Genomic DNA, 20,427 nt, shown 5'->3' on the forward strand with positions numbered 1-20,427 from the left:
ATAATTTAAATTCATTTTAGAGCCAAGAAATTAAAATAGCTACATACCAGCCAAAGTATGAAAACAATATTTAGATCACTAAATTTCTAAATGCCTAAATTAGCGAAGCACTGTTCTCAGAGGGCAAAAGCAAATTTATAAAATAACCATATGTGTATGTCTATGTACATGTGTGTTTATATATATAAAGTATCTTATTTTTTTTTTAATGATTTTATTTATTTGAGAGAGAGAGAAAAAGAGTAAGAGAGAGCACGAGAGGGGAGAAGGTCAGAGGGAGAAGCAGACTCCCCGCGGAGCTGGGAGCCTGATGCAGGACTCGATCCCGGGACTCTGGTATCATGACCTGAGCCGAAGGTAGTGGCTTAACCAGGTGCCCTATATAAAATATCTTAACATTTATTTTGAAAATGTTGAATAGTATACACAGAAGGCTTAACAGCAAACAGTCACTTAGATCTAAATGTCAGTCTGAACCACAAACCCAAGTACATGAAGAGATCTCACATGCTGTAGGAGTAAATGACACTGGCCTGGGTCCTCCAGGATTTACTGGTGGCAGGGGTGGCATGGTGGGAGGTGAGGATCTTGACTGTATCTTCACTTCCACAGGAGATCCAGGCATTGCTGGCACTCTTTTCTCAGGACCAACTACAGAGAATAAAAGTAATGGAGGTCAGAGTCTTCTATAAGATAATAAAAAACGTGACAATAATTTCAAATATAAACATTTTCCTAGAGACTGAGAAGTGAAGATGATGCTTATTTTAACAGGCTGAATGGTAGCCCACACAAGGTATCAACTGTAGTTCCCTTTTAGCCAAGTTTCACTTTCCACACTTCCAGTTATCTGCAGTCATGGCAACCATGGTCTGGAAACAGACGCGTCTCCTTCTGATGTACAGTCAGAAGGTCAACGGCAGCCTAACACTAGGCCATAACGCCTATGTCATATCACACAGGCATTTTATTATCTCACACCATCACAATAAGAAGGGTAAGTGTGGTACAATAAGACACTGTGAATAGAGGGAGAGAGACAATGAAAGAGAAACAACATTCACATAACTTTTATTACACTGCATTGTTACAACTGTCCTATTTTATTATTACTTACTGTTGTTAACCTTAACCTCTTACTGTGCCTAATTTATAAATTAAGCTTTATTACAAGTATATAGGAAAAAATAGAATATATATATATATGATTTGGTACTATCTGCAGTTTCAGCTATCCCCTGGGATCTTAGAATGTATCCCCTATGGATAAGGGATGGGGGTGGGGGTCTACTATACCTCTTAATCCTTTCAACTGGGAATATTTGCTTATTTGGAAAAAGGGTCTTTGAAGATGTACTTAAGGATCTTGAGAAGAAAAGAGCATGTAGGTGGGCTCTAAATCCATTATGAACAAATGCTCACAAGAAGAGTTGAAAAGAAACATTCACAGGGGAAGACTACCCAAAAGAAGACATGGCTGCACAATGAGAATGCAACGGGACAATGATGGCAGAGACCGGAGCGGTACCATCTATAAAGCCAAGAAATGTCAAGTACTATTAGCAACCACCAGAAGCTCGGGGACAGGTATGGACTAGATTTTTCCTCAGAGGTTCCAAGGAGGAATCAACTCTACTTACACCCTGACTGTGGCCTTCTGGCCTCCTGAAAAGTGAGAGATTATTGTTGTCTTAAACTACCGAATTTGTGGAACTTTATTATGGTAATCAAAGGAAACGAAAACAAGCCAGCAAGGTCAAGGGGTAACATGACCTAAAAGTTAATATTGAGGATAGTAGCTGAGAAAGGAAGAAACCAGGTTACAAGATCAGCTAATGTCAGCTGCATTCTTTTTTTACTTCTCTTTATAAATCAATCAAATTAACGGGGGTGGGTGGGGGAACGAGGGTCTATCTAGGCCAGTAGGATTCAATGGCATGGCTATGGAAATAGAATTATAATCAGTTATATATAAATAAATGATAAAGTACTAAATTTTTACATATATCAACTACAGTAAGTAGGGGAAAAAAGATGGAGTCAACATCCTTGACAATAGTAATGTAAATATCATTTATGATAAATAGTTATCTCAAAAGATGAAAAGTAGAGCTGAACCTAAACTAGGCACAAGCTACTTCACCATGGGGACAATTGATAAGCAGCTATTTGATTAACAGTGGACAAGAAATTTAAGAAAGAGAAATCACACAGATTAGACTTAATGACATTATAAATAGGTTTGGGCTGGAGTACCTGGGTGGCTCAGTGGGTTAAAGCCTCTGCCTTCGACTCAGGTCATGATCTCAGGGTCCTGGGATCGAGCCCCGTGCTCAGCGGGGAGCCTGCTTCCCCCCCCTCTCTCTGCCTGCCTCTCTGTGTACCTGTGATCTCTCGCTCTCTGTCAAATAAATAAATAAAATCTTAAAAAAAAAAAAGCATCCAACTTCTGATCTCAGCTCAGGTCTTGATCTCAGGGTTGGGGATTTAAGCGCTGCACTGAGCTTTTTTAAACAAAAAAAAGGTCTCTGGGGCGCCTGGGTGGCTCAGGGTTAAGCCTCTGTCTTCAACTCAGGTCATGATCACGGTCCTGGGATCGAGCCCCGCATCAGACTCTCTGCTCAGCAGGGAGCCATCCCCCTCTCTCTGCCTGCCTCTCTGCCTACTTGTGATCTCTCTCTCTCTGTCAAATAAATAAATAAGTAAAATCTTAAAAAAAAAAAAAATAGTCTAAGCTAGTTCTCAATAGGACCTGGTACTGAGGCATGATATTCTAATACCTTCACGGTTGTTTTTTCCCCACTAAAGAGAACATGTTACATATGTGGTTAATAATTGGGCCAGGGTCACCATAATCACCTTTAAATTGAACTATGTTCCTAACAGTTAACTCCAAGCCTTTCACTTAAGTACTATGAATTTATTCTCCAATAACGATGAATTCAAAGCACAAGAAATGGACACACCAAAGGTTCAAATGAGAATGTTAAACAAAGATTTCTTTCTTTCTGTGAGATCACAGCTATAGACAAAATACATTCATGACACTGTCAACAAGGCACATCTTCACACATTCATAAGCATGTTCTAATGAGGAAAATATCACTAAATATTATTTTTATGTTTCAGTTTGCAGTGGCATATTTTGGGAAGAGATATAATGAATCCATAAAGTCCATCAAGGAAGTAATGCCCTAAAGTTACAAAACCCCTAACAAAATGTGCAACTGTCTGAGAGCCATGTGGGCAACACTCTGCCAGCTCTTCCCATCTCTCCGTCCAGGACATTTTCTTTGTGAAATTGATGGTCGTCCTGTCTGATTAGTGGACTAATGAGCTGTTGCGTTTGCCTTTTTCTTCTTGACAGTATTTTTCTCAATGCCCTTCAAAGAATGGTTGACACGTTTCCAGCTCTTCCATCTGGGGCCCAGCTTTCTGGAGGGTGGGGGTAAAAGGGAAGGAAGGAACTGACAGTTGTCTCGCACTATAATGTGTTGTGTACAGTGTGCAACAACCTAGAGGGAGCCTTTCTTCAGACCACCTGCCTTTACAGCAAGGGCGCCAAAGGCCTGAGGAGGACTTAACAACAAGATGTGTTTTAACATTCAGCACTTGGCAGAATGAAAAACAGAGAGGAGCCTGAGCCCAACTGCAGAACACTGAATTATATACCAACTGAAAGCTTGGATACGGGGCAAAACCCAGCCCCCGGAGTACTGTTTACAGATGAAAACTACCCGTATCTCTTGTTCACATCACTACTCACAAACCTGCAATGCTAGTGTAATTCCTCATGTTTTAGTAACATCGTCTAATATAAAAAGCATGGGTCTGGAGACTGAAGATACCTAGTGTGAATTCTTATTTATAAACAACATGGCTTTATCAAATCATTTCACATTTCTGGGTCATTTTCAACAAATGTAAAGTAAGAGATAGTAAATCTGACCTGGTAGGAAAGATGTAAGGGTAAGAGATAATGCCTAGACTAGTGCTGAGTTAAAGATAAGGTACGCAGAAAAGAAAAATGATTAGAAAATAGGCAGCCTAGCGTCAAGTTCTGCATTTCACACCTAACTAGACATCGGACCATGTCCAAGTTAATATTAACAGTTGATTTCCATGGAAAAAGGGTATACTATTAACAGTTAATCTATCTAACCTCAGCAATATTACATGGAATGAAACAGCTGCAGAAGCATCAGGTACAATGTTAAGGTGGTATTTTGTTGGAGGCTGGGTGGCATGAGGCCCTTCGTGATGTGAGAGATATATCTAAGTGGTTTATAAACCTGACAAAGTCAACAGCTGCTCAGAAAGTGGATAAGAGGTATGTTACAAACTAGGCACCCTGTGCTTGGTGACGGGTGTCATGCCCATATGTCATCACTGTTACAGTGACTTCATTTCTACATTTTTATGGAATGGATACTAGTATTTTATATTCTAAATTTTTATTTATTTATTTATTTTAATTTGTCAGAGAGAGAGAGAGAGAGAGAGAGAGTGAGCACAGGCAGACAGAGAGGCAGGCAGAGTCAGAGGGAGAAGCAGGCTCCCTGCCGAGCAAGGGGCCCGATGTGGGACTCGATCCCAGGACGCTGGGATCATGACCCGAACCGAAGGCAGCTGCTTAACCAACTGAGCCATCCAGGCGTCCCTAGTATTTTATATTCTAAATGAATTCCTTAAATAAACCAACCATACCTTGAGCTTTTTTCAATTCCAGAGAACCTTAGATACTCTTCAAAGACAAGAAATTCCTTTCTCTCAAGGGTGTCTTTGAGCCCATAAATACCACTACTTGGATTATCAAACAGAAATAAGGTCTTCAAAACTAGAACCTCATAATAATCTTTAGTTCTGTCGTAAAGGTTCAACTTGATTCTAAACATAGATTTGGGGGTGCCTGGGTGGTTGAGTGTCTGCCTTCGGCTGGGGTCATGATCCTGGGGTCTTGGAACCAGGCCCCAGATCAGGCTCCCTGCTCAGTGGGGAGCCTACTTCTCCCTCTCTTGCTCCCACTGCTTACGCTCTTTCACTCTCTCTCTCTGTCAAATAAACAAAATCCTAAAAAAAAACAACAAAACAAAACACCACAGATTTTAAGATTTAAAGTAACTAGTAATTTAGTCACTCATGAGTTTGTGCTTTGGTTATTTTGAAGATTTGCATATATATGGCTTAAAAAAATAAAATCCGAACATATGACCACATGCATATCCAAGATCACTGATGCTTTAACACCTAACCCTGTAGAAACAAACAATTTGAGCTAGAGAGGAGGAGCAAACATGGAAAAGTATGTCTGAATAATGTTTACTTCTTCATCATGCAATATGCTATGCAGATCATGAAAACACAAAACCAATGAAAAACAGAACACAGTAACAAACAGCTCTCTGTGTGACAGCAGTGCTTCTTTTCTCCCCACACAGGAATGTGAACAATCAGACGTGAAACTACGAAGTGGAAGTCTTCTGTAGCTCTAAGAGAAAAAATACTGAACATAAACATAAATCCCAGACAAACATTAGACGAATCCCACATGCTAAGCAGCCCACAAATGAGAGCATTTACAAATCTTTATAAACTGCCTTTGAAGTTTTAAAAAATTACTTTGAGGCTGACAATGGAACTATAAATAGAAAAGGCATAAATATGAGATAAGAAAGATGCAATTATGTTAGGAGGACTTTCCAGACAACTGGAAAGAGCAACTCCCAGGACTGCAAGGAGAAAAGCGTGTTTAGGTAAAAAATGAACCTGATATGAAAATGCTTTATCACTTACTAGTCTTCTATGATAATGGTTTTCCTCATCTGTCCCTAGGACACTTTCAACACAAGGTTACTATGTGCGGTACCATGATATATATAATAATTGCCAGTACACAGTAGACACTCTTCCATGTCTGCCTGAATTAGATAAAAAGTCTACTAAAATTAAGAATTTCATTTGGCCATTGAGATGTTTATCTATGCTATGCTTTGGGAGAAAAAAGATATGGTCAGCGCTCCTGATTATCATCACTGAGAAAAAATGGGATGAATACAGATCTTTCACATGTACACAACAGAATTACTGATCATTCTAAACATGCTGACTAAGGAAGCCATCACATCTATTTCTTTAAAAAAAAAAAAAAAAAAAAAAAAATCAGGAGCACCTGGGTGGCTCAGTCCGTTAAAGGTCTGCCTCCAGCTCAGGTCATGCTCCCAGGGTCCTGAGACTGAATCCCACAACCTCTTTTCTCCCTCTACCTCTGCTGCTAGGCCTCCTTCTACTCTCTCTCTCTCTCTGTCAAATAAAAGTCTTTAATTAATTAAAACAAAGTAAAATAAAAATCAGACTCCTAACTAAGAAACAATTGAGAAGGTTTAGACATAATTATCTTTGGGGGCAGAGGCAAAAACAGATGATTTTCATTTCGGCATGTGTTAAGTATGTATTTATATGGTTCAGAAATCAATATAATATAAAAAGAAATATTCCTTGCTCCTGTCCCCCCCAACCCCACCTCATAGGTAGCCATTTTAACTGGTTTCTTGTGTATCCTTCCATTCTTTCTCTGTGTACAAAAAGCAAACCCAAATGTAAAATCCTATCCCACCCCCATTTATACTAAGAAAGTATAATGATATTAAGCTGAATGTCCCCAATAATGGCCTCTCTGCAGCCACGCCTTTTGCAGTGCATCAGAAGTGGGATCTATTTCCCTATTATCCCCTTAATCTGGCCAGGCCCTCTGACTTGCTCTGACCAATGTAATGTGACAGAAGTAACAGAGTGCCAGTTCTGAGCCTCTCTTGGAACCCTGACCCTGCTATGAAAGCATCCAGACTCATGGGCTGCAGGATGAGACCACACGGGGAAGAGATGAGTTGTAAAAGCTAAGGCCAGCTGATCCCTAAAACCGTGAGGGGCTAGCCTAGTCAGTGTGCTGCAGCTAGCTGACTGCAGACGTATGAATACCAATAACCAAGAGCAGAACTGTCTGACTCTCAGGCATAAGCAAAAAAAAAAAAAAGAAAGAACTTAAACTGTTTTAGGCCACCAAGTTTTAATGTGGTTTGTTATACAGCAAGAGACTACTAGGCAATGAACAGATCAATATCACAAACTGTACTCCTCAGGTTTTTTTTTTCAGTTGTTCTTCTGTTTTGTTTGTATGTCCTGGAAGTTAAATTCCAGAACCTTTTTTCGTTAACAGATGCATGATATTCCACCATGTGGACATACCATAGTTTATTTAAACAATCCCCTACTGACATTTGCAGCTAATTTTGAGGCTCTCTAGATCCCTTGCTAGTGACTGCATTGTTATTTGCCAAGCTTTGGGGAAGAGATCAAAGAAGACAGGACCCTTGGGGCACCTGGGTGGCTCAGTCGGTTAAGCGGCTGCCATCGGCTCAGGTCATGATCCCAGGGTTCTGGGATCAAGCCCCACATTAGACTCCCTGCTTAGTGGAGAGTCTGCTTCTCCCTTTCCCTCTGCCTGCCGCTTTGCCTACTTGTGCTCTCTGTCAAATCAATCAATCAATCAATCTTAAAAGAAGAAGAAGAGGAGGAGGAAGAGGAGGACAGGGCCCTGAGTTATGGGAAACACATATACTGAAATGTCTTCAAAGTACTAAGAAAATAAAGTAGTAGAGACATTACCATGTATGAAGGCCAAGGACATCTTTACAGAGCATTAAGTACTTCAGTGGAAAGGCTACGTGAACTTGCCAGGTAGCACATAAGGACAAAAGCATGAAACATATAGTATAAACAGTGCCCCTAAAGTTGGGATCAGAACCAAGGTAAAAATCAAAAAGGACTTCTCTGCCCACCATCTCTCTTCAACCATTGCCAAGGATAAGGAAATGCTCTGAATGTGTTACTGTCATATGAGAAACATTTCCAAAATTGACAATTCTAATCTGCTAAAGTTAGAGGAAAGAATATCGAAACTACTGTTGCACTTGTAGGCTTGTAAGGCTGGCTAAGCTGAGTGTGGGCATAGCACCTGCTTAAGGATGAGCATTTCCCATCCGTGTAGCTCTACCACGAGCCCAGCAACACATCCAATTTTCTAATAACATGCAGGCTTCATATGCAGAGACAGCCAGGAGTAACTGTTTACGATGACAGATAATTTATCATTCAACAAAAATTGAGGCACAAGGACTCAAGTAGAGAAACTACCAGAAAATGTTTTCTAAGGCACCTTGAAGACACAGCTGCATTAAAACAACATCAATGCTTTACTTCATACAAACAATAGGGAAATTTTTTCATTCTACATTTATAAACACATAAAGAAAATTAATTTATCGAATATATTCTCATAGGTCAGGATCAGCAGACTTTTTCTACTAAGAGCAAGAGTAAATATTTTTGTCTTTGTGGACTATATGGTCTCTGTCACAACTATTCAACTCTACTGTTATAGCATATTCTAGATAATCCACAAAGGAACGGGCTTGGCTGTGTTCCAATAAAACTTTATTTACAAAATAGGCAGTGGGCCGCAGTTTACTGACCAGCATTGGTTGATTAAAAAAACTGGGAAAATTAAATTTCTAATTCTTATTTTATTTATATGCCTATAAAGTCTATTTTACAGCACCCATTGAAGTGGTTTATCTGAATAACATTTTTATTCTCTTAAGATTAGGTATAGGGACTCCTGGATGGCTCAGCTGGTTAAACGTCTGCTTTCAGCTCAGGTCATGATCCCAGGGTCAGGGACGGGAGCCCTGTATCGGGCTCTCTGCTCAGTGGGGAGCCTGCGTATCCCTCTGCCTCCCGTGCGCACTCTCTCTCAAATAAATATAAAATCTTAAAAAACAAAACAAAACACTAGATTTAAGAAAATTTCCTTATGCCCTCCAAGGAAAATGACAAACAAAATTATTTTTTAAAAAAACGTTATTTAAAGATAGAACACTAACATGGAGTCAGAGCTAGCTGAGGAGTGGCAAAGGTAAGGCTAGTTATCTGATGTTCTTCCAAAAATCAGAGAGACCTAAAAGAACCTCAAAGATGACTAGCAAACTGTGAAGGATCACTTGTTTCATGCTGATGCTAATTTCCTCCCTATGCATCTCTCTATTCTCTATCTTCTACCAGTGCCATCTGATCCCAGACACAGACATGCAGAGTATATAAATAACTCTAATAACTTGGTAACAACAAACACAGAATGAGCAAGGGGCATTTAAAGAGACAATTCCCAAAAGAAAATTCACAAATGGCTGATAAGGACATAAAAAGATGCTTAGTGTACTAGTTACCAAAGAAACACAGATTATAATACCACAACGAAAAGGAACATATTACTGGTAACTTATATCCAACAATATGGATGAATGTCAAAAGCATTAGGCTAAGTGAAAGATGCCAGACACACAACAAAACTACATACCATATTATCCTATTTATATAAAACTTGAGACAAAATTAGTGACAAAAAGCAGATGAGTGGGGGTGCCTGAGTGGCTCAGTTGTTAAGAGTCTGTCTTCAGCTCACACCATGATCCCAGAATCCTGGGATAGTACCCCGCATCAGCATTAGCATCAGCATCCGCATTGGGCTCTCTGCTCAGCGGGAAGCCTGCTTCTCCCTCTCCCACTCCCCCCACCTTGTGTTCCTCCCTCACTATGTCTCTTTGTCAAATAAATAAATAAAATCTTTAAAAAACAAAAACAAAAAGCAGAGGAGTAGCTGACTGGGACCGATGGAAAGAAATGGACTACAAAGGGGCATGTTAGGGGGCACGATAAATCTTTTTATGGTGATGGAAACAGTCTATATCCTGACTGTAATGATGCTAACACAACTATATACAATAGTTAAAACTCAAACTATAAACATGAAATGAGTAAAAATATTCTATCTGAATTACACCACAGTAAAGGTGAGAAAAAATTAGCAAACCAAAACAACAAATTTTTTTTTATAATCACAATCAAGGTCAGCTTATGCAAGAAAGCAAGGATAATTTTAAGTATTTAAAATCCAATATAATCCATCATACTAAAAGATTAAAAGAAACCCCTTAAAATCACCTCAATAATTACAGAAAAAGCATTTGATTAAGACCCAATTTCTAATCATGAACAAAACTAGAAACAGAAGATCAATTCCTTAACTTGATAAAGGGTATCTTCCAAAAACCCATACAAAATGTCATACATAGTGGTGAAATCTTATATAAACAATGCCTTTCAGCTCAGAATGGATATAAATCAATACTTCTATTCAACATTTATTCAAGAGTCAAGCCAAAGCAGCAGGACAGTTAAGAAGAAATAAGAATGAATGGGTATTAAGGATCTGAAAGGAAGAAATGAAACTATCCTTCTATACACACCAGATGATTTTCTGTACAGAAAACCAAAAGAATCTACCACCTATTTATTATCAGATTATGCAGGTTCAGCAAGATTGTTAGACAGAAGTTCAATATTTTAAAAATTAATTGTATTCCTATATCCTGGCAAGCAAACACTAATTTCAAAAAGGTATGAATTACAACAAAAATGATAAACCATCTACAAATAAGCTTAACACAAAATATATAAGACCTTTACGAAGAATGTAAGTAGACTGAAAAGACATAAAAGAGATTTAAACAGAAAGAGCTATCATGTTTATGGATGGGAAAATTGTCACCAATATTTTTCTCTTCATTTTAATATATAAATTCAGTGCAATTCTTATTACATGCCAGCAAGATTTTCAGTGTAACTTGATGAGCAAATACTAAAATTCAGGTTCAAAGGTTAACATGTTAAATGTCCAGCAACAAAAGAACACACAAGTAAGCTGTAGCATATTCACAAATGAAATAGTCAGTACTACTGAAATAAGTCAACAAGAGCTCTATATACTGAAAGGATAAATCCCAAAACAGTGTAGTAATACTGGGTTAAAAAAAAAAAAAAAACATGTTGCAAGAGAAAGATGGACAGTGCAATACAAAAAGTCTAAAACCACAAAAATCTACATACGGTAAGGGATCAATCTACATATGGTATGCTTACTATGCATACATAGTAAAATCTTTTTTAAAACATAGGAATAATAAACATCAAATTCAGGATAATGACTACTGCAAAGGGAACAAAACTAATTGAATCAGGTAGTTACCAATTATAGTTCTAATGTTTACTTCTTTGACATATCTGAAGCAAAATAAAAGACAAACCACTAAATTTTCATAGAGCTAAGGGTGGGTGCTTAAGTATTTGCTATGCTGTGTTTTTTTCTCATTTTGTAAGCTTAAAATATTTCATAAGAAGTAAAAATAACTGGCTGCAATGGGGAAAATGGTAAGATCATAATAAAAGAGGAGACTATTCCTATGGTTTCAGTGAGAGATGATTGTGGCCTGACGCTGAAGTAGCATAGAAATGGGAAAGAGGGGGATGGATTTCAAAGGTATTTAGAGTTAGAATAAATAGGATTTGTTGGTTGATTAGATGTTGAAGTTAAGACAAGTGACCAAGACAGAGACCAGTAGGAGAGTATACTGGAAGGGAGAGATGATGAGTTCAGTTTTGTACACAATTGCTTTCATGATGCCTCAGATGGAGAGGAAAGACGACTGGAGTAAAACTGGAAGATACAACTTTGAATCCTGATTGTTCTTCCAATTCATCAGCTGTGGAACCTTGGACAAGTCACTCTAGAGTCCTGCTTTCCTCCTCTGTAACATGGAAGAAAGAGAGATGTGGAAAAGCCATAAAGTAACCAGTGAGAAAGTGCTCTATTACACTATTGAAATAGGAGATATTATTAGATGCTATCCATCAGTAATGCATTAACGATCACTATGCCACTATATGTTGAAAGTAACTAACGGCTCTCCTCCAGTGCTAATGACTTTAATATTTAAAGATATGTTGTAATTGCCTGCCAACATCAAGACCCTGTTGATAACCTTAATGCAAGTTAAAAGCAGCAGCAACACAGCTGACTTGATAATGTAAATAGGGAAAAGTGAAATATGGATTTCTGCTTCCCAGCTCCAGCAAATGTTTATTTGGAATAATACAGTTATCTACTCCAACTGCACACCATCTGTTTCAAGTCTCCACGAAGTTAATATTTCTCACATGAACAGAAATGACTTAAAACTACATTTGATTAGCATCTTGTCTTCCCATGGAGGTTACCCCTATCACAACCTTAATCTACTGAATATCAGCCTCTGAATATTGTGCAGCATTATTGCTCTGGCCAAACACATATAGCCCAAGTCGGTAACTCAGAGATCGGAGACTGTCAGAGGATAAGCTAACTGTAGTCCTGGTTAAATGAAATCGTTCTTAAGTGTTTTACTGGAGACAAGGAAAAACAGTAACAATTTCTCACACAGCTAGTTAATGGCTTTCCTAAGAATCAAACCCTGGTCTCTCTGGTTCCATCTACCAATGCATCTGTGGTACAATTTCTCTGGAGCACAGAACCTTCTAGAATAATCCATCAGTAAATCCTGACAGGTCAGCTCTAAAATATATCACTTTATATCAGTCATCCCATCTCCACTGTTTCACCTTAGCTCAAGCCACTGTCCTCTCTCACCTATACTACTGCAACTACCTAACTATTCTTCCTGCTTTTGCTCTTGTCCTTTCCAAGCCACTCTGCATGTAGCAGCCAAAGTGTTGAATTAAAAACCTCAACTGGGGTGCCTGGTTGGCTCACTTGACAAGCATGGACTCTTGATTTCAGAGTCATGAGTTTAAGCCCCATGTGCGGCACAAAACTTACCTAAAAAATTTTAAAATATTAAATAAAAGATTTTTTAAAATTTAAAAATCCTCAAGTAGCTATTTTTACAGATCTATTTAAACTGCTGTAATGGCTTCCAAATGCTCTTACAATAAAACACAAAACTCTACTTTGGCTTAAATGCAATGGTTTATTCAGCAGTTCTCAAAATGTGGTCTGGGAACTCTTGGGGATTCTAGAACCTTTGGGGTGTGTTTGGGTGTGGGGGGGGCAATTTTCATAATACGTTGTCTGATTTCTTTACTCTTACTCTTTCATGAGTGTACAGTAGTCTTTTCCAGTGACTACACAATGAATGACCGCATAAGAGACTCCATGCAGAAGCAAATGAGAATCCAGTTATCTTCTATTAAGCCAATCAAAGAAGGGATGATGCCTGAGTGGCTTAGTCGGTTATGCATCTGCCTTCCCCTCAGGTCATGATCCCCAGGGTCCCGGGATGGAGTCCCACACCCGGCTCCTTGCTCAACGGGGAGCCTGCTTTTCTCTCTACTTGCTGCTCCCCCTACTGGTGCTCTCTCTCAAATAAATAAATTCTTAAAAATCTTAAAAAAAAAAAAAAAGCCAAAGAGATTCGCAAAACTGTAAAACAGTGCCACTCGCATTAACAGTACCACTTGTATTAACTGTTTTTCTTTGAAAATCATTTTTCATAAAAACATTATTCATAACAACATGTAATAGATTTTAAAGGAATATTTTTAGAATCTATTTTAATATGAGTATGTGTGTGTCTCCCATGAAAAATGTTCTTTGGGGTCCTTAATAATTCTTAAGTGTGGAGGACTACTGGGTGTCTGCCTTGGGCTGAGGTCATGGTCCCAGGGTTGAGTCCCACATCAGGCTCCTGCTCAGCAGGGATCCTGCTTCTCCCTCTGTCTCTGCCACTCTCCCTGCTTGTGCTCTCTCTCTCTCTCTGAAGAATAAACAAATAAAAACCTCAAAAGAAAATTCTAAAGTTTGCAAAGAGATTCTGAAACAAAAAGAACTTGAGAACTGGTGACCAAGCCCACGTGCATCTTTCCAATCTCATACCCTAGCTGTCCTACCTTTACTCTGCATTAGGTATGCTGGCCTCCTTTCTACTTCTCAAATACACCAAGAGAACCTCCACTTCAGGACCTTAACTCAGGCTACTCCCCTGGCCTAGAACTGGCTTCCCCCAAGTTGTTGCATGGCTGAGTCCTTATCACTCAGATGTCAAGACAAACGTCACTTTCTCAGGGCAGCTTCCCTAACTGAAGCATCTCTCCATTCTCCCTACCAGACTATCCCATATCCTTGTTTATTCTCTTTATTGCATTCATTATCATTGTACCAGTCAAGCAAGCACTTGTTTGCTTGACTGATGCCCATCTTTGGGGAAATAAAGGCTTTTGTCTGTTTCTCTACAATACCCTCAGCACTTATATTAGGCAACACTGAATCACAATGATCGAAAGTGGCACATCCCCAAAGTTTGGCTGGACATCAATTACCTTTTCTCTCACCTCATTTTCTTTCTTTCTTTCTTTTTAAGATTTTATTTATTTATTTGACAGACAGAGATCATAAGTAGGCCGAGAGGAAGTCAGAGAGGGAGGGAGGGAAGCACGCTCCCTGCTGAGCAGAGAGCTTGATGCGGGGCTCGATCCCAGGATCCTGGGATCATAACCTGAGCCGAAGGCAGAGGCTTTAACCCACTGAACCACCCAAGTGGGGCACAGGAGAGAGAGGGAGAATCTTAAGCAGGCTCCATGGACAGCACTGACCACGACATGAGGCTCGATCTCACAACCCTGAGATCATGACCTGAACTGAAATCAAGAGTTGGACGTGTAACTGACTGAGCCACCCAGGCACCTCTCACACCTCCTCATTTTCTATGAATCAGTATAAACTAGTCATTTCTACCTCCTCAGAATCATCCTCAACCCCTTTTTTTCCTCAGAGCCACTGCCTTAGATTAGTCCCTCATCTATCTAACTGGACTCTCTCTGGGATTCAAACTATTATGCACTATCCTACCAGAAGCCATTTCATGAAGAATCCCTCTATCTTGTGTTCCTTAGACTGGCCTTCATGGTTCTCAGTTCCTAAACTCCAATTCTGGCCACAACTGTCCTCACGAACAGTTCTACATTCCGATTAGGTGGGTCTCCTGTAAGTCATGGTCATTCTCTGGTCATACCACCTCCACTTCCCAGTACTTTTTCTTACTTCTTTATCTAGATACATTTAAAACTTCCCCAACACTGTTGTTCCAATTTGTAGGTCCTACTTTCATCTTCTGTCATTATGCCTAGGACATTACAAGCTCAAAAAGAGTAGTTTGATAACAACTGCTAGTTGATGAACAAGGGAAAAAAAAGACATAAAAGGTAATTATGCTATGCAGAAGCATGTTGTTAATATCCACAGCACAATATAAACAGGTTACACTTACTTTAATTCTAGGCCACAGACTGTCCCATTAATCTCAAAACCTCATACAATTTTACTTGACAATAGGCAAAGTATGAAGATAAAATTATATGGTTCCATCAGTACCACTTAAAAATCACCCCTCAAAAATACATGTACTACTACACTGTGAATGTACTTAATGCTTCCAAACTGAACACTTAGAAATTTTGAATTTTACGTTATGTGTATTTTGCCACAATGTTAAAAATGGGTTTTCTCTGACCCTGAATTTTAAAATACCTCTAGTTAACTCATTCACCTGGATGGACACTCCAGAGCAATAAAAACCCACCTTAACACATTAAAAAAAACAATACACGCATTACTAATACATCAACACACATACAATAAAGAGTATAATGTCATCTAAATCATGAAGCAATTAATCCTGTTAACAATAAAGAAGCTGAATACCTATGTTTTTAAAATGCTGGGGAATATCACAGACACCAAATTTTTTGTTCATATTAACTCTCTGAATAGGCTTTTCCATCCCAAAGATGCTGTATTTACCTAGATCCATTCTCCTCTATGTATAAACATACACACACACACACACACACACACACACAGAGCTGTTACTCTTTCAGACTGAAAATATTAAATATTAAAGGCTGTTAACTTTTGCTGTTTTAGGTTTTGTTTTTGATATTTTACCTGTATTTAAGTAAAAATGTTTGTCCAATACAAAGGCATATGTGCCCAGCCCTATCTATCTAATACTGGTAAGGTAACCATCAAATTAATTCTGATTTAGGGGCGCCTGGGTGGCTCAGTGGGTTAAGCCGCTGCCTTCGGCTCAGGTCATGATCTCAGGGTCCTGGGATCGAGTCCCACATCGGGCTCTCTGCTCAGCAGGGAGCCTGCTTCTCTCTCTCTCTGCCTGCCTCTCTGTCTACTTGTGATCTCTCTGTCAAATAAATAAATAAAATCTTTAAAAAAAAATTAATTCTGATTTAAAAAACACGTTTTTCTAAAACACATTACACCATGCTGAGTTAACTTGCAAATTACAAATGTTTGTCTTCTCTGTACATATTTTTCAAACTTTACAAAAAGCTTGCCGATGCTATGATTCCAACTTGGTTCCACATCCCCTTAATATTTGAAGAACTGGTTCAAATGTTCCTCCACTCTGAAGAACCACCATCAAGCCTGTTAGTTTTGGCCTTAGGGTAGATAAACACAAAAAAAGAACTAGAGACTCAGGACTATAAGAGACCAAAGATCAAATTGGAAGCTCCTGGACATCGTCCCAGAATGGCTGATACCCAGCCTGTGTTAATTCTGGGTACTGATGGGTTTGCCTTACTGCAAAGACAGCACATGCCACTGCTGGATAACTAGGAAGTGGTTCTGGGCAATGGTCACTAATAGTTCTGTCTCGCAGTGTCTTAACACTCATTGTCAAGTATTTGAAGAAAACTATCTTACCATGAGTAATAAAAGACAAGTGATTGTGCAAACCCACCAAACTACATACTCCTGCTGCACACAGCCACAGGATGAAGGCGGGGGGGTGGAGAGAAAAGAAGGTCTATGTGTTCGATTCAATCCAGTTTCTAGCATTTACTTAGTAAACCCTCTTTCTGGAGAAACGTGGACTTTAAAGAATAACAAAATCCAGCTGAGGGTTTGATGGTTTCTTTTAACTACTTTCTGGAAGATCTCCGTGGGCAGGACGATGAGATTATAGACATTTTTGAGTTTATGAGTAGATGTGCTCCTGAGTCCAGTCAACAAATACTCTCTAAATTCTGGTTATTCAGAGAAAAGCTTCTCACAAATCCATATGATACAAAGATTAATATATAACATTACATAAATTAACATGAATTCACATTTTAAAAAAAGATTTATTTGAGAGAGAGAGATAAAATAAGAGAAAGAACATGAGAGGGGAGAGGGTCAGAGGCAGAAGCAGACTCCCTGCTGAGCTGGGAGCCAGATGCAGGACTCCATCCCGGGACTCCAGGATCATGACCTGAGTCGAAAGCAGGTGCTTATTAGCCAACTGAGCTACACAGGCGCCCCAAATTTACATTTTCTAAATATAGATTTTTGCACAGGATTTCATAATACAGCACTACACTGCTCCATATGGTGGCCATTAGCCACAGGTGGCTAATAAGCACCTGAAATGTGGCTACTCTAGACTGAGATACACCTTAGGTAAAATAATACAGAGTTTCAATATTTAGTACTAAAAAAGGGGAATATAAAATATCTCAAGGGGCACCTGGGTGGCTCAGTGGGTTAAAGCCTCTGCCTTTGGCTCAGGTCATGGTCCCAGGGACCTGGGATCGACCCCCTCATCGGGCTCTCTGCTCGGTGGGGAGCCTGCTTCTCTTCCTCTCTCTCTCTGCCTGCCTCTCTGGCTACTTGTGATCTCTGTCAAATAAAGAAACAAAATCTTAAAAAAAAAAACAACTCAATAGTTTAAATAACAATTATGTTGAAAAAATATATATTTTTTAAAAAGATTTTATTTATTTGAGAGAGAACACAAGCAGAGGAGAGGGAGAGAAGCAGACTCCCCGCTGATCAGGGAGCCTGAAATGGGGCTCCATCCCAAGACCCTGGGATCATGACGAGAGTCAAGTCAGATACCCAACCAAATGATCCACCCAGGTGCCTCTGAAATTATATTTTATTATTTTTTTTAAATATTTTATTCAAAAAAATATTTTATTTATTTATCTGAGAGAGAGAGAGATACACAGAGACAGAGCACAAACAAGGTGATGGGCAGAGGGAGAAGGAGAAGCAGACTCCCTGCTGAAGTGGGAGCCTGACATGTGGCTCAATCCCAGGACCCGGAGATCATGACTGAGCTGAAGGCAGACTCTGAACCATCTAAGCCACCCAGGAGCCCCTGAAATGATATTTTAGGCATAAAATAATATGTATTATTAAAGACTTTTATACCTTTTAAATTATGTACTATTTTAATTATTAAAGACATTTGTACCTTTTAAATAGAGCTACTAGAAAAATTTACATATGTAGCCCCTACTTGTGGTTTGCATTATATTTCAGCTGGACAGCTCTTACAAAGGAGTAAGATACAGTGATAGAAAAAAAAAAAATGGTCTCTGGATTCAGACAGATTGTTGAAACTGAGGCTCTACTACTTTTCTGGCTCTATGACAGGAGGAATAGCTACTCAAAGTCTCGGTTTCTCACGTATAATATGCAGTCAATACTGTCTAGCTGCCAGGTTATTGTTGACAATCAAATCAAATAAAAAACAGAATAACCTAGAACAGAGTGCAAGCCACAGGAACAAATTCATCATTTTGTCATTTCAAGGAAAATCTGGACAATGATGACCTCACACAATTAAGACGAGACAATTAGAAGTAGGATAGTTTGGATTTATTCTTCCTGTTCAGACTGAAAGCTAAAAAGAGAATTCAATTAACGCATCATCATTTTATGGATCTCAAACTTTGAGGAATGTAAAGATGCATTATGTATATATAACTGAGGTATTTATTACAATGACTCTGGGAGAAGTGGTATCAGATACTATCTCTGCAAAAGAGGAGGTGTCTCCTCAGCCTCCTTGTGTTCTTTGTGCTTGGCTAGACTTCCAACCCCAAAGCTCTAGGTCAGATTCACTCATTTGTGCATCTCCCACAGCACCAAACCAACCTCTACTAAACTTTACCATCTTCAAGTTTCAACTCTAATTTAAACCGTATGTTTTGTATTTATACCTTTGAATTTTCCATCTACTAGAAACTTGCTTTTTACCTGTTTTTATTAAAAATAGGTCTTCAGGGGCGCCTCGGTGGCTCAGTGGGTTAAAGCCTCTGCCTTCGGCTCAGGTCATGATCTCAGGGTCCTGGGATGGAGCCCCGCATCAGGTTCTCTGCTCAGCAGGGAGCCTGCTTCTCTCTCTCCCTCTGCCTGCCTCTCTGCCTACTTGTGATCTCTGTCAAATAAATAAATAAATAAATAAATAAATAAATAAAATCTTTAAAAATAAATAAATAAACAAAGGTCTTCAGTTTTTTGTTTTTTAAGATTTTATTTATTTGACAGACAGAGATCACAAGTAGGCAGAGAGGTAGGCGGGCGGGGGGCGGGGGGAAGCAGGCTCCCTGCCGAGCAGAGAGCCCTACTCAGGGTTCAATCCCAGGACCCGGGGGTCATGACCTGAGCCGAAGGCAGAGGCTTTAACCCACTGAGCCACCCAGGCGCCCCAGGTCTTCAGTTTAATCAGAAGCTTTTTTATGAGGGGAAGGGATCTACTTACAAAAATGATCGGTTTTTTTTCCTCCTTTCAGCTCCTTAATGTTGAACCATCCCTGCATTATGGGTTCATCTTATTTAGGTTGTGCTACTCTTAAATACAGTATTGTTCTTTGTAACACACCAAGGAATAAAGGAATAGATAATGCCATTTAAGCCTTTCAAACAGCCCAAAATGAAAGAACAAGAAAGAAATACCATGATAAACTGAACAGCAATGGTACTTTCTTGGTTTAAAAATATATACATTTATGTGCACCAGCTGTGTTTTTCTTTTCTTTTCTTTTTTTGTTAAAGTAGGTTCCACACCCAGCACAGAGCCCAACATGGGGCCTAAACTCATGACCCCGAGATCAACACCTTAGCTGAGATCAAGTGCTGGACGGTTGGCCAAATGAGCCACCCAGGCACCCCATTTGTACCTAATTTTCCATTCTGATTACAGAAAATACTTCAAAATATATTCACTTTTTCTCCTAGAAGTTCACCATTTTAATTAACACTTGAGCAAAGTTAAAACACAGACTAACAATCCGTATTTTAAGTTAAAAAATACTTTAAGTTAAATACTAAAATTATATAATATTAAAAATATTTTAAGTTAAAAAACAAAATAATATTTAACTCTATATGTCTACATTAAGTTGGAAGTTTCAATCTTTCCATTTTAATGGGAAGACCCATGATTCATTCTAAATTCCTGATTTCGTCACTATCAAAATTTCTACTGCAATTAAAACTATATGATTGAAACAATGTTTAGAACAAATGGTCCAGATGTGAGCATCTGCCTCTCATTTGCCTTCGGAAAGAAATCATGAATTAAGATTAATGGCTTTAAATGCCAAAAGAGCCCAGACATAACAAGTTAAAATGAAGTACATGTAAAATGATTCAACTTTTAGTCTTGGAAACATCCAGGATGTTTTCCATTC

At 38.9% G+C, this 20,427-nt stretch overlaps 1 protein-coding gene across 3 annotated transcripts in view; it reads right to left on the reverse strand.

Moving 5' to 3' along the window:
* CBFA2T2 (CBFA2/RUNX1 partner transcriptional co-repressor 2) overlaps positions 1 to 20,427 on the reverse strand; it is a 159,354-nt gene that overhangs the window by 44,342 nt on the left and 94,585 nt on the right. For all 3 annotated transcript variants that reach the window (XM_032858878.1, XM_032858877.1, XM_032858879.1), the window contains exon 2: positions 508 to 651. In XM_032858878.1, the coding sequence (XP_032714769.1) occupies positions 508 to 651 (144 nt within the window). The remainder of the gene's footprint in view (positions 1 to 507; positions 652 to 20,427) is intronic.

The sequence above is a fragment of the Lontra canadensis genome, unplaced genomic scaffold, assembly GCF_010015895.1.
Source record: "Lontra canadensis isolate GAN:19392208 unplaced genomic scaffold, GSC_riverotter_1.0 scaffold16, whole genome shotgun sequence".
In the NCBI taxonomy this organism is placed as follows: Eukaryota; Metazoa; Chordata; class Mammalia; order Carnivora; family Mustelidae; genus Lontra; species Lontra canadensis.